The 16,374-nt window shown below is 48.6% G+C and overlaps 4 protein-coding genes across 11 annotated transcripts in view; 2 read left to right on the top strand and 2 right to left on the bottom strand.

The window, feature by feature from the left end:
• The window catches only part of LOC122371555, a 29,619-nt gene extending 17,115 nt beyond the window's left edge, over positions 1–12,504 (bottom strand). The window contains exon 1 of the mRNA XM_043347972.1: positions 12,364–12,504. Within this exon, the coding sequence (XP_043203907.1) occupies positions 12,364–12,399 (36 nt within the window). The 5' untranslated portion in view covers positions 12,400–12,504. The remainder of the gene's footprint in view (positions 1–12,363) is intronic.
• On the top strand, positions 97–1,792 carry LOC122371557. Its single transcript, XM_043347974.1, has one exon. It carries the CDS (start codon positions 1,028–1,030, stop codon positions 1,547–1,549), a length of 522 nt encoding a protein of 173 aa, XP_043203909.1. The 5' UTR covers positions 97–1,027; the 3' UTR covers positions 1,550–1,792.
• LOC122371556 (coagulation factor IX-like) lies at positions 2,792–4,711 on the top strand. The gene has a single exon (XM_043347973.1). The coding sequence runs from the start codon at positions 2,805–2,807 to the stop codon at positions 4,326–4,328; it is 1,524 nt and encodes a 507-aa protein (XP_043203908.1). The 5' UTR covers positions 2,792–2,804; the 3' UTR covers positions 4,329–4,711.
• A 1,729-nt stretch (positions 12,505–14,233) lies between the features above and the next one.
• LOC122371549 (lethal(2) giant larvae protein homolog 1-like) overlaps positions 14,234–16,374 on the bottom strand; it is a 66,878-nt gene continuing 64,737 nt past the window's right edge. For all 8 annotated transcript variants that reach the window (XM_043347942.1, XM_043347946.1, XM_043347945.1 and 5 more), the window contains one exon: positions 14,234–15,280. In XM_043347942.1, the coding sequence (XP_043203877.1) occupies positions 15,194–15,280 (87 nt within the window). In that variant the 3' untranslated portion in view covers positions 14,234–15,193. The remainder of the gene's footprint in view (positions 15,281–16,374) is intronic.

Here is a 16,374-nt window from a genome sequence, read left to right as displayed (position 1 = left end):
AAGTGCATTCTGGTAATGCATTTTTGACCGTGGTCAATTTGCTTACACCAGTTATTACCACACCCCTCTGGCTAATGTATTTGAATAGGCCAGGCATACAGTAATAAATGAATCTTCATCGATTCTCCTGTTGCATGATTTGCACAGCGGTGTCTGGTGACTTCAATAAAATGAAAATGTCGCAGATGAAAGATGCCATGGAATGGCCAAATGTTTTTTTATGATTACGTAATTCATACACCTCATTCAATTTATTCTTTTGTCTCAAGCATGATTTGATTATTGATGAATAACGATCCGGCCGCCTTGTTATATATCGACATAATATAACGAAGTCTGCTGAGCCCATATGTGGTCCTTAGCTTCAAGCAAGCATAGATCCCGAAGATAGGAAGACGGTAGCGACAGACAAAGCGACAAAGCGACGAACACCTAGAACACCAGAGCCAATTGCACAAAGTGCCAACACGGCCCGAATGTTGCACAATGCGTCACCCGAGAGTCAAGCAGTGCAGACGATATCGGTCACCGGGCTACGATCTGACCCTGACACATTATGCTGACACCACGCTCGCACAAAGCAGTCGCTTATTCGTAGGAACACCGAGGCAGCAACTCCGTATCCCACAGGTGTGTGAACAGGTAGGACTTGCTTCGGCATTGCACTGTTCTATTCACGCCACATTAGGGCACAATAGGTGTGAATCGATAACAGCCGAGTGGCACTTTTCAAATTGACTTTGATTCTACTGTTTTACAGCAGACGTGCTAATTATTGTCCGTGTCAAAGCTGACTCCAGGTGACCTCGTCACTACACAGGTCTGCAGATAAAGTGCACTGTTTCTGCAAAATGAACATCTCCCATCAGCACCGTTCTGCAGAAACTCTGTCAATGACGCACATCTCGCACACTTGTGACATTGGCGCATCGGTATAAAAGACCGGCCACGCCCGATTTTCCCCAAAGTCGGAAAGACAGAACCAACAGACGCCAACACCGGAAACTGCGTTTCTCAGCGCTTCAAGATGTTCTCGTTGACTGTCGTTTGTCTTCTGGTGGCCGGTGCTTTGGCCGAGCCTGAACCCCGGGTTTCCAGGAGCCGGTCAGCTTTCGAGGAAGTCCTGACATCAATGAGTACTCGCCTCAAGTCCCAGCTCTCCGCCACTGAACTGGAGGACCTGAAGTCGGCCACTCCGTTCACCTGGTCCGCCGGGTCGCACACTCTCAGTCCCGGAGTCTACATCCTAAAATCGCCCAACTTCCCCTTCCTGTATCCCAACAACTATGATCGCACCTGGACGATTGTCGGAGACGAGGGCCAGGACATCCGCATTGACTGCGGCTACAAAATTCAGTACTCGAGCTCCTGCAGTAACGACTACCTCCAAATTAACGGCGCCGTCCGCTGCGGCATCGGGCACTACGGCACCGACAGCGACGAGCTGGAGATCAGGTTCGTCACCAACCGCTTCTTCCGCTCGCTAGGATTCGTCTGCGGCATCGTGGTGCCGCCCGCTGCTACCACTACGGAGGACCCGGCACCGTGAGCTCGGCCCCCGACGAGCGAGGCTGCCGCGAGGCGCTGGGAGAGTGGTAGAGTCTGCACACACCGGAACCTCGGGATATTTCAGCAGGGTGAAGTAAACTATTAGGTGATGGGAAGACCGGAAGATAAATACTACGGGGCGGCGCGTGTGTGTCTCTGATTTCAAGCATGTAATACGATTACCTATATTTAGGGCGCAGACTATTATTCATGCGAGTCTTCAATAAAAGTATGCAGATGGGAAGGTTGTGTTTTTCATGCACCTGAATGTTTTCAAACATTGCGATAAGGTGCCAGGTTTCTCTTGCCTTTCTTGTCAGATTCAAAGGCAAATGCAAAAAAAATTAACCCACGGAAAATCATAAACTTTAACATCAACTTTACTAGAATAAATAAAATGAGTTGGTAAACACACCCTGCAGAGATCAACCAGTATCCCAGATGTTGTCTTTCAAGATACAAAGCATGGTATGGTTACAAGAGCCAGTCACCAACACGTTGCACATGCCCATTAAAATATTTTCCTGCGAAGTGTACCGCAGTGATTAATGTGTACGGTTGGACGGTTCTGATATTGTTGACGAAGATATTTTACAATGCCTATTGCTGCCACACCGATGTTCATATTAAAATATCTTATCATCTAACTTTTAAGAGAAATTGTCTGATGTCAGCTAAAATGGACAGATGTTGTAACAGTAAAAATGCAATCAAATACGTAGGTATCTCACCAATTACGAATGCCGTTTAATTGATTTATCAATAACGGTAAACGTTACGCACGCAATCCCTCACTCATATGTATAATGCCATAAGACGATTGAAGAGGAAATCCTTACGGACAAGGTCAAATTGCATCAGCATGCCATTGTCATCTGTGGTAGTTATCTGTAGCCATTAGTTAGCATCAAGTTAACATAGGTAACCCACTCAACCCAGCACATTGGTGAAAATGTAGCAGGTAAAAAAAAAAATGTTTGACGCATTGAAGTTGCGGAATCGCCACAGCCGGGCCCGAATGAAACAGACTTCTGCTTCAGATGGCGCCTTACACCTACGCCACGTCGACCGTTAACCCATTCTTCAATACAGCAACGAAGCAGCATCAGCAATCCATTTCAGCGGTGTTTAATGCGGCGTGTATTAGTTCAATGTGGCGCACAGCGCGCACATCTGTCCCCAGCGGTGTGCCGGTATAAAGTCTGTCCCCGGCCGCTGTACATCACTTCCCACTGCGATTCTGCAAGCGGTCCAGCATGTTGTTGATATCTGTGGGATGTCTTCTGGTGGCCGGTGCCTTAGCCGGCACGGCGCATCGGGTGGATGACCAGCTAATTGACGTGCAAGACCGCCACCAAGAAGGCGAAAAGCTTCGCCCAGAAGCTCGGAAGCTTCACCAAGCTCAGGAGCTGATCCTGGGAGAAGGGAAGCTAAGTCCAAGGGCTAAAGAGCTGCAACAAGTTCAGGAGCTGCACATGGAAACTTCGATGCAGGAGCCAAGGAACGACACCGGCCCAACCCCACTCCCAGCTCGAGACGAACGGATTTTGTACGTTCTGGCACCAGGTCTGTATTACATCACCTCGCCGCGTTACCCTTACCTGTACCCCAACTTCGTCGACAAACGATGGCATCTCTTCGGAGCTCAAGGCCAGACCATCACCATCGGCTGCAACGACTTTGACGTCGAGTACCACCACTACTGCCGCTACGACTTCCTGCGCATCAACGGGGTGAAGTACTGCGGCAGCGACGTGGTGGAGGATGTCACCAGTCCGGAGCTGAGGATCCGGTTTTCCACCGATTACAGCGTACGTAGGCGAGGGTTCTACTGTCTGATTACCGTGCCGTCAGTCGGTGGGACCACGGGAACCACCGCTGGCACCACTGAAACTACGACTGACACCACTACCGACACCACTACCGACACCACCACAGACACCACCACTGACACCACTACCGACACCACTACCGACACCACCACTGACACCACTGCCAGCACCACAGACTCGCCCGCTGGTGACGAGTGCTGCGGTATAGCCAACAGCAACGGAGTTAGGATCGTAGGGGGCGCAGAAACTGAGGTCAACGAATTTCCCTGGCAGGCGGCGCTGGTGTCCTTCGGCGGAAACATGCCCTTTTGCGGAGGAACCATCATCAATACACAGTGGATTCTCTCCGCGGCTCACTGCACGGCCGGAGAGACCACAGCCTCAATTCAGGTGCTGCTAAGGAAGCATCAAACCAACATCGATGTTGATCAACTCCGCATCAACGTGGTACAGATCATACAACATCCATCCTACGACGCTGCGACGTACAGCTTCGACTTCTCCCTTCTTCGACTCCTCATCCCCCTCGACTTCAGCACGTTGGAGAACAGGGTCGCGCCTGCTTGTCTACCTGCCGGAGGTGACTTCGTAGACGTGTCAGCTTTGACGAGCGGATGGGGAACAACCTCGTCCGGAGGCTCGGAGCCTAACGCTCTTAACGCTGTCACAGTCGATACCATGTCCAACGCTGAATGCACCGCTGATCTGGGAGAAGGTCTGGTGGATGACTCGATGATCTGTGCGGATGTGGATGAGGGTGGTAGGGATGCCTGCCAGGGTGACAGCGGCGGCCCGCTGGTGACCGAGGTGGGTGGGAGATATACGCTGATCGGTGTGGTGTCGTGGGGTTTCGGCTGCGCTGATCAGGGTCAGCCGGGCGTCTACGGACGGGTCGCTGCTGTGTCTGATTGGATATCAGAGAATACGGCTGGAACCAGCCTCTGCTAAGGCATGGACTGCTAGTCCTAACCACAGCGAGCTCATCTCTGCTGAGTCCTGACCAAACCATTAACCAGCTGAGTCCTGACCAAGGCTGATGCTAATGTCTGCTGATAACTGGCAACAGCTATCTGATTTCTGACCCAGACTGAACTTAAGACCTGGAGATACGGAATGCTACCTTGTCGGTGGTGGTGATCCTGCATTTTGACCGCGACCTCCAATGCTCTAAAGGTGGTAGGTATATGCTGTGTTTTCTACACTGTCCGATGAATTCTAATGTAACTTTCTATCGGTGTTTTGACAAGCAACGCCAGTTTTGTTGGTTTAACTTAACCTCTGGTGTCTTATCTATCATGTATCGGCGGTGAAAATAAATGTTATTTCTCTGCTTTGATGTGTCATTGCTTCTGGTAGTTACAAATACGCGAAAGCCGAACAGCGGCATCGTTATTCAATGTAGACTTTAGTAACGGCTTAACACACTCAGGTTATTGATACGATTTAATAAAAAGCAGTGGTGGGCACTTCAATAATTCCCATCGATAACGATTATCGAAGTCTAGTTTATCGTTATTAATTATCGTTATCGAAGTAGCGTTATCGAAGTCCCCGTTTCGGTCAATCGATAACGATAACTTCATCAAATAGACGCGAGCGTATTAAAGGGAATAGTTCACCTTCAACATGAGGTTTTGAACCGAGATAGCAGTTTTGTAGATTGAACACTGAAAAATGCTATTTGGAATGCCTTTCGGTCCAACAAGCTCTGTCGCCAAAGACATTCAAGTTTTTGTTTGCACGTTTGTTTGTTTGTACGAGAAAAAATAACATTTTCACTGTTCTAAGCCCTCCTTTTTGTGTAAGCGGCTGGGTAATAATGGTGTTGTATGAGCGAATTGGTTAAATATTCATTAGAAGCTTATTCCTTTCAAATATTTTATCCTTTAGATTTCTTTCTTTTTGACCGATAACCAAATCGTTATCGAAGTCGCTGACCTCGAAAGAGGTTATCGAATTATCGTTATCGAAGTCCCGGTCAAGTTACCAGTGCCCACCACTGATAAAAAGCGAATCAGTTTAATAATTCCCTCTCACACCTGCCTCCCACCATTCTCCGATGCATCAACACCACACTAACACTGTCCGCACCGCACTTTACTTCTGTTCGCACCGCACTTTACCGGGACGATTCCGCCCCTTATCGGCCTGCCATCTCTCCCCCGTCCGTCTCTGTCATGTTCCCAGGCAGCTGGCCTGACCCGGATGGCCACTACGCAGACAGGTCCGACAGATAATATCCCGATGATAATCTGATCTGTCAGGGGACTCAGAGAACGCCTGCTTTTTAGAAGGAAGGAATATTCGGTGGAGGGACAGATACTGCAAAAACATGCTGACATGCTAATCGTTTTTGGTTGCTAACTGACTATATTAGGGTGGGTATAGGTCACTGATGAGTTCAACTGGTGACGTTTGAATGATTGAAATGTTCTAGGGTATGTGCTGAAGCGCATTGCGTTGAAGTTGTACCGAAACGAGGTTGGAACCGCTTGGCCAGTGACCTTTATATCAGAAATTAGCTCTACTTAAACTTTACATAACATCCTCAGCACCTAAATTTTAATTTAATCGTTTGGTCAAATTTTTTAGCGATACAACAAAGATATTCCGCCTGCTTCCGAACGCGGTCGCGGCTGGTCGCGTGCCGCATTCCCCTCCAGCGCCCAACCTAGATCCCTGCTGACCCAGAGAGGACCACCTCTGCGTGCTACCGATATGAGCTATCCCCGACATCTCACGTCAGCCCCAGGCGGCAGAGGAGTCTGCTCCGATAGTCGATACACGCGCAGGGAGGAGCGTGGGAGCGGTCTGAGACGCTCGGGCAGGTGTGTTAGACAGAGTGAAATGTGAGAAGGGCACCGCCCGACAACCTGGGCGGATCGAGCCGTCATAGCGCACATAGTTGGGTCAGCTGAGGGCTGCTCAGTCAGTCAGTATGTCACCGGGATATGACAGGGCCAGTTCGAGAGTACAGGGAGAGAGAGAGAGAGAGAGAGAGAGAGAGAGAGAGAGAGAGAGAGAGAGAGAGAAAGAGAGAGAGAGAGAGAGAGAGAGAGAGAGAGAGAGAGAGAGAGAGAGAGAGAGAGAGAGAGAGAGAGAGAGAGAGAGAGAGAGAGATGAGAGGATGCTACGGCCGGATGAACCGAAAAGAAGAGGGAACGGAACGAGCGTGGAGGGCGATGAACGTTCCTCACTTCCTACATAATCACAGAGACAAGGCCATTCGAAAAAAAATCAAGATAATTTATGAATACGTTGTGTTTAGTAAAAACCCTTCATTGCAAAACATTCTTAATGTGGAGAAATTGCAACTGCTAGCCGATGCCATTGCCACATGGGCCTGAAAAGGCAGAATATCTAATGTCCAGCGTCTTGCCATGGAGACTGCAACGCAGCACAAGCGACTATCTCGAACTGCTCTCGAGCGCCGATAACGAGGACCGAGTCAGGTAATGTGTGTGGAAGAGCTGAGATATTTGTCACAGAGACTTGCCCATCGTTCATGACCGGAGGTTGCGTGAGCGAAATGGTCACTGTACTCTTGACAATCAGCGGTTATCTGCTGGTGGTTTGTGCTCATCTGTCTTGAAATGAGTTTCGATCTCTGATCTCATATGGGATAGTAGCTGGTCGTGAGGACGACAGAGCTGATTAGTTCGTCTACATAAGACCCTGAAGGAAATGGGCAACATATTGCTGATCATCTTCTGAAATGGTGCTCAGTTAGGACAACATTGGAGACCAATTTGGTGCTTTCTTGAAGCTGAACTAGCACTGTTTTGACACCGATTTGATACTAAGACCTTGCTAACTATTCTGGTACTGATCTGGAGCGGCTATGGGCTAATTTGCCTCTTATAGTCACTCAATGGTCATTTCAGCGATAATCAGTTGGCTGTCACTAATCTGTCCCATGTTTATCTTCCGATTCACTGATAATGAGTGAAGTCATGCTACCGTTGCGTGTCGGAACGTCACAACAATGCCCCGAGTGAGTGTGTCGGATAACCGTCCCACAGTCACATCAGCGACCAGGCTCGAGATACGAGCGGAAGGGAATTGGGGGAGATGACATAACCTCGATCTTTGGGTTATTCGGCGTCTGTTTGGCTCAGAAAGGTCCACATTTGAGCTCCTGTTTCACTATTTACGCGGTGCGGGCTTTGAAGAGGGATGGAGGGACGGAGGGGGGGAGGGTTAAAGGATGTTTGGCTTAGAGTAAGTAGACTCTTATGCTCCGCTTCAGGTAGCCGAGACACTGATTGTATCTATTAGGGAAACAAGGGATTAGGCTCCGTGCTCCAATTCTGAAGAAGATGTCAATCAAGGGGGAGAAGTGCCTCACACATTAGCGACAATTTCGAACCCACAGAACGGGTGGTAAACCTGCAGCTGAGGCTCTCTAGAGCTCCGGAAGGGACTACCGCCTGAAGCTGACGTGAAGCTCCATAGACTCGCACGTTTTTGGCACTTGCCTGGCCATCAAACTCATGAGACGACATATTCATGAAAGCGGCAGTCACAACTTTCAACCATTGCTGTCAATTGTTAACAGATGGGCTGTCGCTACGACGTTTCAGCTGCCAGCTCTCTGAGACACACGAGTGTTGACTGAGCCACTGTCACTTCTTTGCAGGACAGCTGTCGTCGTGCAGTCAATGCCGGTGAGACGCTGACAGCTGTCTGTGTTTATACGGTTAACGTCTGTCCGTCTGTCTATCTGTCTGTGTGTGAGATGGTGGGTGACGGTGACGAGGATATTAAGACGGGATGGCGATAGCAACGGGGATATGACAAGACGGTGACGATGACGGTAACAACAAAGGAAAGGAAGGATAAGATGTGGCCGAAAATAGTCAGGAGGGGAACAGAACGGGAGCGAGATAGTGACGGGACGGGAATGGGATAAGACTGGAACGAAACGATAATTAATTAACCCGCGCCCTGCTGGGGGGGGGGGTGTTTGAACACCCCCCCCCCTTGTGGTTTTTCGCGAATATCTCAAAAACGGCGGCGCGGAGCGCCGCCGTTTTTTGTACACCTTATCATACATCAATTCTACACATGTTGTGAAAATTTCAGACCAAGGTCATTCAAGGTCAGGTCACCAGGTCACTTGAAGTGACCTCACCTCATAAAAAGTTTCAATGTCTGTCATAGCTACACCGAGTGACCGATCGCTTTGAAACTTTCAGTGATTGCTAAGAGCAATAGCATGTACAAAATGTATATCTCAGAATTTTGATATCGATGACCTAAGGTCAGGTCAATTTTGCGACCTCCCCATTATAAGTCAATGGGAGAAAATTGAAATGCGCCTCTTTTGGACGAAAGACATTATAAACACTCCCAAACACTGAATTACAAGTGGTTTAGACACACTGAACATGAAAATGGTGTCCGTGACCTCTGTTTATGCCCTGAGGTCATCTTAGGTCACGAATGGTATCTAACAGTTTTTCGCAAATAACTTTTGATAGAGGCATGCTAGAGCGATGAAAACGCCTTAGATGTGTTCAGCTCGACGATACGGGTCGACTGATATGCCACATGACCCTTTCCGGTCAGGTCATGACCTTGACCTGAGGTCAAATTTTCAAGTTGACCTTTCAAGGTCAAGTTATAGTTCATTCGATGCGTCTTGACGAGAGGAACACGATGCCGGTAAAAGTAAGCTCGTACAAGGCCTGGGTCAAAAGTTATTGCAGAAAAAATGTTTCCGAAAAAATCGGCTATTTTTGCAGTTTTTGCCCCCTGCAGGCAAAACCGTTGACGTTAGGTCAAATCTGAGAAAATTACTCAGAAAGGGCGTTAATAGGGCTATCGAATGCGCTTTTCCGCGGCGCCGTAGCTCTATTGGTTCCCGAGTTATGCGTTGGCTTCTTGGAAATTGTCGACATTCGACCTGGAAATCGGCGAAATTTTGCCTTCAATGACCTCTGGTGACCTGACCTTTGACCTGACCAAAAATTGACCGAAGTGATTTCCTCATTATTTTTGACGCTCTTTCGAACGCCGCCTTCCGCGTATCGCTACGTGGCCCAGGAGCCGAATTAGAAGGGGGGGGGGTGTTCAAACACCCCCCCCCCCCAGCAGGGCGTGGAAATCAAGGACCCCCAGCCGGGCGCGGGTTAAAGGGAAGGGGATGGCAAAATGATGAGAATAGACAGTTGCCGTGTAACAGTTTAACGGTGCAACTTCTGCTATCATTGGAATCACCATGAGTGTAATTTATAAGAATAAACAGGTCAAGTGTGACTCTGAATATCTTTTTTTCAGAAATGATCGCAGCTAAGACCAAATCATGCGAAATCATTAGAGCCCTCGGCTCGAGGCTCTCAGTTGCATAATAAGACACAATCAAAGTGTACGTATAAACGTAGGTATACGTAATAGCACAATCACGAATAAGTCGATCATCGAATGGGCCATACATACCCATCCTGTCCGCTCATCAATCGGACTTCCTTCAACAAACTGGAGACTTTCCAACGAGGCCACCGTCTGCAATCCTGCCCTCATCGCATGCCCACTCTTTTTCCGAGCCGAGATACGCGCTTTTTCACAGCGTTTACGCTCGAGCGGTTCGCACGCGTGACGGCTTAGCCTATGCCAGCACGCGCGCGAGCCACGCGCAGCCGATAGCCTGTACTGATTGTTTTGTGAACGGGGGACGCGTGTGCCACATAACATGACAGTCCATACTTCCATAGACGAGCACCAAAAAGCTCTGACGTTAGAAGGGTCGTAAAAGTTAGAAATAAGGGTAAAAAGACAGCATGACATGGCATCCCCACTCCCCAGGTAGGGGAAGTTGGGGGAACGCCGAATACTTTTTTTCTGACGGCCGTAGCACGCAAGGTAGACAACATAAGCTATTCTTGTTGGCGTCATTCGAGAGGCCAGTCTTTTGCCTTTCAAACATACCAGGCGCATTTGATGAATTCGCATACCGTTAAGCGCACAAACTAAAAATATCAAAGAAGTGACTTTTTCGGCGTTGCCCCGGACTGCGGGGAAAGCCGAAAATGGGAGAAATGATCTACGGGGAATGCCGACATTGATGTTTTGCCACTTTATCTCAAACTTTATCCGGAATTTATCAAAGCTGACACACCTTTTAAGAGCTTGAGGACGCTTGGTGCACACTGGAAATTATAATTGTGTGATATAATAAGAAAATGCCAGGTAAATAATTCCTTATAGGTAACAGGCCGTTGTGTCGGTTGAAAGTGTAATTTGTGTGACTAAAAATTCGCGTTGCTATTCTACAGCAGTTAAGTCCACGTAGCGTGCTTTAACAGGCGTAATTGCACGTTTTCGGCATTACCCCAGCCAGCCATACTTTCATTTGCAGGCCCATAACTTTTCAACGTGCCGTATAAATTTCAAATAGGTAGCACACTTATGCAAAGACATGCTGAAGATTACTTGACTGAATTGGCCAGACAAACGGTAGCATAATGAGTAAGAAATGCAGCTTCAAAGGCGCATGTATGTAGTACAAGGAACGCGTACCTTGAAAACGCTCTTGGCGCTCTCACAGCCGAAGTATTCCGAATGACGACTCGTAACAAACATGCAATAATTGTAGTCACTTAAGCTTCAGAGCATCACTGACAGGTGGCATCCATGTCTTACGGTTTTCGAAATATCTCGAATTTCGGCTTTGCCCCAACTCCGGCATTGCCCCAACTTCCCCTACGTGCCTATAAGTCATCGCCCCTATCGAATTATAAAAAAAGCCCAGCCAGCCCTATGTACTCTTATGTTTGTGTGGATGTCAAAAGGATAACATCCCCAGTAAATGATAACAAACATGAGACGTGCCTAAAGCTGGCTAATATCTTAACTGTAAAAACGACATAAACAGCGTCCAATGGGATTATTTATGCGCTAGGCGCACCTTATATCGAAATAAGCCGACCAATCCATTCGGCCAAGGCGCTGAGCCTCGTCGGTGTTTCGGGATGCTCGGTAAAATGGCTGTTTGCCTTTTCTCATATGCTACGCAGCCCAATTAAAAATACGGATGCGATAATTTCGCTCCTTAGCCAGCTCGAGATCCATTCAAAATTCCAACTGAAATAAACGGCAATAGCCAATACCAAAACAAAAGAAGTAACGTTTAATGGCCGTTCAATGGCCGAACGAATTATTACGATCGGCGATCGCCCTAAGACAACCAAGAAACGCAGATGATTATTGATAAAAATAAATGCCTACGGCCCTACAAAAAGGTAGGGCGCACCACAAACCGTTTCGCTTCCGCTATTTAAATCAATGCGACATCCGTTCGTAAAGCGCGTTTACTGTTGTACTAACCCGAGTTTTTTTTGTTGTACTAACCCTGTTGTTTGTTTTGTTGTACTAACCCTGTTGTACTAACCCGAGTTGTACTAACCCGAGTTACTAACCCGGAGACACACAAGCCGAGTTTTTAGTTCCGTAAAGTGGGGCTATTTGAGACAGTGGGGCTATTTGAGACAGTATTTAAAATCGCTATAAAATGAAGATCGTTTGATTTTTGTGTGATATTTTTGCTCAGGGAGGTGTGGAATCGAGCAGTAAATCGCCTGAGCCAAAAAGTAAGCATTAATTTCAAGTGGTTTTTATGTTATAGCAATTTTAAATACTGTCTCAAATAGCCCCACCTTACGGTTTCTAAAATCATTCATTGAAGCGATTGTCTCTGTCAAAGGGAACATGCATGCCTATTTAAAAAAAAAAATCATTGAATACGGCGACAAAGTTTAAATGGTATGATCATTGAACAGTCACTACTCGTGATCGACCAATTAGAACGGACAAGACGATTCAGGTCATAAACGCCTCGGACAAATACATATTTAGAGCCGATTCTGGCTGAAATGGCTCACACTTCTCTTAGCCGTCAACAGCACCCACTCCCAATTCAATTAGGGCACGCCACTCCCATTGCAAGGCACATGACCTCACCATTTCCTAGGGTTCTACTCACCACTAGAAGCAGAAGAAGCCTCTCTGTTCTCCCCATGACGTCCTTGGCAGCTCCACCCCCGACCGTGCACTGCCGGTTCCCCGTCGCGACACCACTGGCCCGCTGACCCACAAATTCGGCCCATCTCTGCCCCCGGGCTACTGCCACCCCCTACACTACCACCCGGCACACTCAAAGGAACCTACTCCAGGCTGCCTAGTGACGGATCATCTCGCCGCTTCCCGATTGGTCGTCGCTCATGACACTGCGCTGGCTCGACCAATCAGCACGCAGGAAGCGACCGACTCCCCGGCCTCAATTCTCCCGACAAATTCTCCGTCTGAATCTGGTCACCCCGTGTCCCGTGATGAGGAATGATTGACAGGGTGTGATATTGTCAGGAGAGCTACTATCGGAGAGCAATCGCTGCCGTCGGGCCGCGAAGGACCAAAACAGACGGTCCCGGACCGGCCCCCAGACCGCCGACTGGCGCCGGCGGGGCCGCGATGTCGGGATGGGAGATTAGTAATTCGATCCCGGACGGTCACGCACATCCTGGTTGGTGCGGAGCAGAGCAGTGCCGTTGGGTGGATGAACAATCGATAGGCCCGAGGCCGTCAGTTGGAGAAGCTGGTCAGTGGTCATGCAGTGGACGGGAAACTGAAACCGTCTCGTGGATGGATGAATTCGGTTTATGTATTGATATTAGACGAGCATACCGTCTATAATTGTTTTAAAACGATAGGCTTTCGTCCTCTCCTCCGCCCCAACAGCCAAAGCTTGACAGATTGTCAGATCACGGTCATGAGTAAATCGGTCTTATGAAAACTTGATTATGGCCCTTCAACTCCCTTACGGGACCGGGTCGATGAGAGAAGCAGTAGACCATAGGCCAATATAACATCAGTACCTAATCGACGTCTATATCGATTTACTAAAATCATACGCGTCGCTAAAAGTCTCACAAAACGTGTGCCCACTGCCCTGATTGGAAAGTGGACGCGTCCATACCTCTGAATCGCCGACCCAACGGCCGGTATTTCTCAGCGCCCATGAGCCGGTGTCGACCACACATTAGTATTCCACCGGTATGGCACAGAATGAACAGAATGTCCCAGCCACGCACCGACAGGCACGTCCGAAAATAGTCGGAATAATGACCGCGTTCGGTCATCATTACAGCGCAATAAAAAAGGTGAGGTGGTATATGGGAAAGTTCGGTGAAGTGGATGGCTTCATTCTTTCACCACGTACAGTTCGGTTTCAGTTCAGGGTAAAGGAGTTGAGTGTCTCAGTCCAAAAAGATCGATTGCCGAACACTTTCAACTTCGTAAAAGCATATCAAATCAAAAGTCTGGGCAACCGTTGTGTCCCACCTCCCACACCGCACTAAACGGGAAGGGTTTAATTTCGGCACCGAGGCCACAGGCCCAGTGGCCCTCCGGCAGTGCCGCAGAGTGTCATCAATCTTTTGTATTCGGTTGATATGTAGCAAAATTATTGCTTGTACTTATCACATGATTTTTTTTTCAAAGCTTCCGGCAATCGAAGCATAATTCTCCACTGCTGATAATTTAGCGGCTTCACCACATTCTCATATAAATAAATATACCGATTACCGATCGAGAAGAACTCCTATCGCCATCGCCCAGTCTGATACCTATCCGGCAAGGTGAAATTGAGTGAGCTCTGAATTTTATCCGTGGAGTGTGAAGTCGAGCAATTATCGAACGCTTTGTCGGTCCTTTGATATTCCTAGCTGCGACGACTTTTTAAATTCATGGGCGAACCCAGTGATTGATTGGACGAGACGTTAAGTGCCGTCTGTAATCATTCCTCAGTACCATTTCTGAGACCATTTCTCTGCACCCCGTCCCCACAAACAGCGTCATCAAACGTCTGTATCCGCGCCGTGTATTAACTGACTAACTGGCTAACTGTTAAAACGGAGACCGGCCGCCGCACATATTATGCTCTGGGCGGACGCGGCCAAACGCGGCGGCGGCCGGGCAAACGGAAATAGCAACACAGAGCGGGTGACAGCGCCCGCCGCACGCCCACACAAACACAGAGACAAACAGCTGCCGCACAAACACCGGGCCAGCTGCGCACTCAAACACCGATTAAACGCTTCTCTCATCGCCGAGTCCGACCTTCACGCATTCTGTTTTTGCTCTTACATATAAAATACATCGGTCATTTGCTGCTTTTTCTATCATGCCAAAAATTATTTCACTCATCCAGCTGCTGCTCTTACATTAGAGTTCTCTCTCACAACCGCTCACTTCTCAGCTGTCCCTCACTCGCCCCAATCAGCTGCTGTTCTCTCAAAGTCAGACGCTTCCATATGGTCACTTCTTGGCTGCCCTAGTGACGTCACCGCTCAGCTGCTGCTCGAATGACGTCACAAATCCATCATTTATGACGTCATAAACATGAACTCATCAGCTGTACAATCCAATATTCCGTCACACTTTTCAGCTGCTTTGGAGAAGCGTCTCTCACTCACAAATGCATTACCCAAAGCTGCTGTCTGCCGTTTTCGGTCCAGCCGGAGCGATATTTTTCACCGCAAGCCCCGCCCCTCAGCACACACAGCACACACACACACACACACACACACATATCGATGACGTCATCGAATCACTGTACACATCTATGACGTCACAAGCCCGCGTCCGTTTCACACGGCACAAGTTACAGCGAACACAAGCATCGCATCGCGTCCCACGGTGAAACCCAATCAACTCTTCGCCGTCCTTCTGATGACATCACACATCATGACGTCACCGTCCAATGTGTGACGTCACACTGCCTGTCGGCCGGGCGATAGTGGCGCCGCCCTGGTGGTCTACAGGTCAGTTTCTGTTTCCTCGCAGTGCGCCAGAGGGGCCTCGGTGGCTCCGACACTGGCGCCGTCCATACTGTTGTAATCACTCTGCAGGAGAGAGAACGGGGTCAGGTCAGGTCAGTGGGGTCAAAGAGGAAATGACGGGAGGGAGTGTATCCAGATGGCAGTGTGAAGGGGGGACGGGGTCCAATGCGGCAGCGTCACTCGTTGATAAAAATTGGGGTGAAGTTAGTTTATTTATGGGCTTGTTTTGTGGGTTTCTTATATGATACCTCTCGGTCGTATGCAGTCTGTTTCAGCGCGATGCCACTGCCATGTTAGGCGGGTAAAATAATATAGCGCAGCTCTTCACCAAAGCTTAGCTTGTCAGCTGACTAGCTAAGCGCGCCCTATCATTATCAGAAGCATACCCAGCCTGCCGCTGGTTACAAGCGGGACGCTACAAACCGATGGAACTCGGCCAACTTCTATATGTATCTAGGGTCGCTCTCTATGCTGACATGACGAATGACTATCACAAACCATAGACCAAATGTATATTTAATATCCCTCCCCCATAACAAAACAACGAAAAGAGCCAAGTGGACGGACAGCCAAGAAGTCAGGATCCGGTCAGGTAAAGAGACGGTGTCAGACTCCAGACTCCAGACATACCACAGAATCTAGACGATCCCAGACCAAAGCGTAACAACGCCTCCTTGAGCAACAACACCTACCGGAGCTCACCGATACAGGCGGTACACGTACTTTATACTATATCCTGCACCGGCGGACTGAACGAACACACGAATAAGTTCTTAGGAAGAATAAATCGTCGTATTCCTTCATAGCTGGGAATCGCGAGGATGGCGACCTCTTTAAAGAGTAGATGTCAGATTTACCGAGTTATGGATGCGAGCGGTGATGTGACGCCAATTTAGCGATCAGAGAGCACAATATTAGACGTGCCTGTAGTCACAAGGAGGCGGCACCCCGGCGAAACATGCGACATGCAGAGGGTCGTAAGAACTGGTGGGCGAAGAAATTGAAAAAAAAAATGAAGACGGAAGATGAAAAGGGGACACCGGTGAGGGCAGGAGAAAAGGAAAGGAAGGGATGAGAGAACGCTGAAGCAAAATGTGAAGTGCAAATAAAAGGATGGGAAGAGTAACCACGTCCTCCCGATTCGGTCAGTCGTTACT

The sequence above is a fragment of the Amphibalanus amphitrite genome, unplaced genomic scaffold (genome assembly GCF_019059575.1).
Source record: "Amphibalanus amphitrite isolate SeventyFive unplaced genomic scaffold, NRLGWU_Aamphi_draft 001258F_arrow, whole genome shotgun sequence".
Taxonomy (NCBI): Eukaryota; Metazoa; Arthropoda; class Thecostraca; order Balanomorpha; family Balanidae; genus Amphibalanus; species Amphibalanus amphitrite.
The sequence above is the reverse complement of the archived record's forward strand: the minus strand, read 5'-3'. Positions and strand labels throughout refer to the sequence as shown.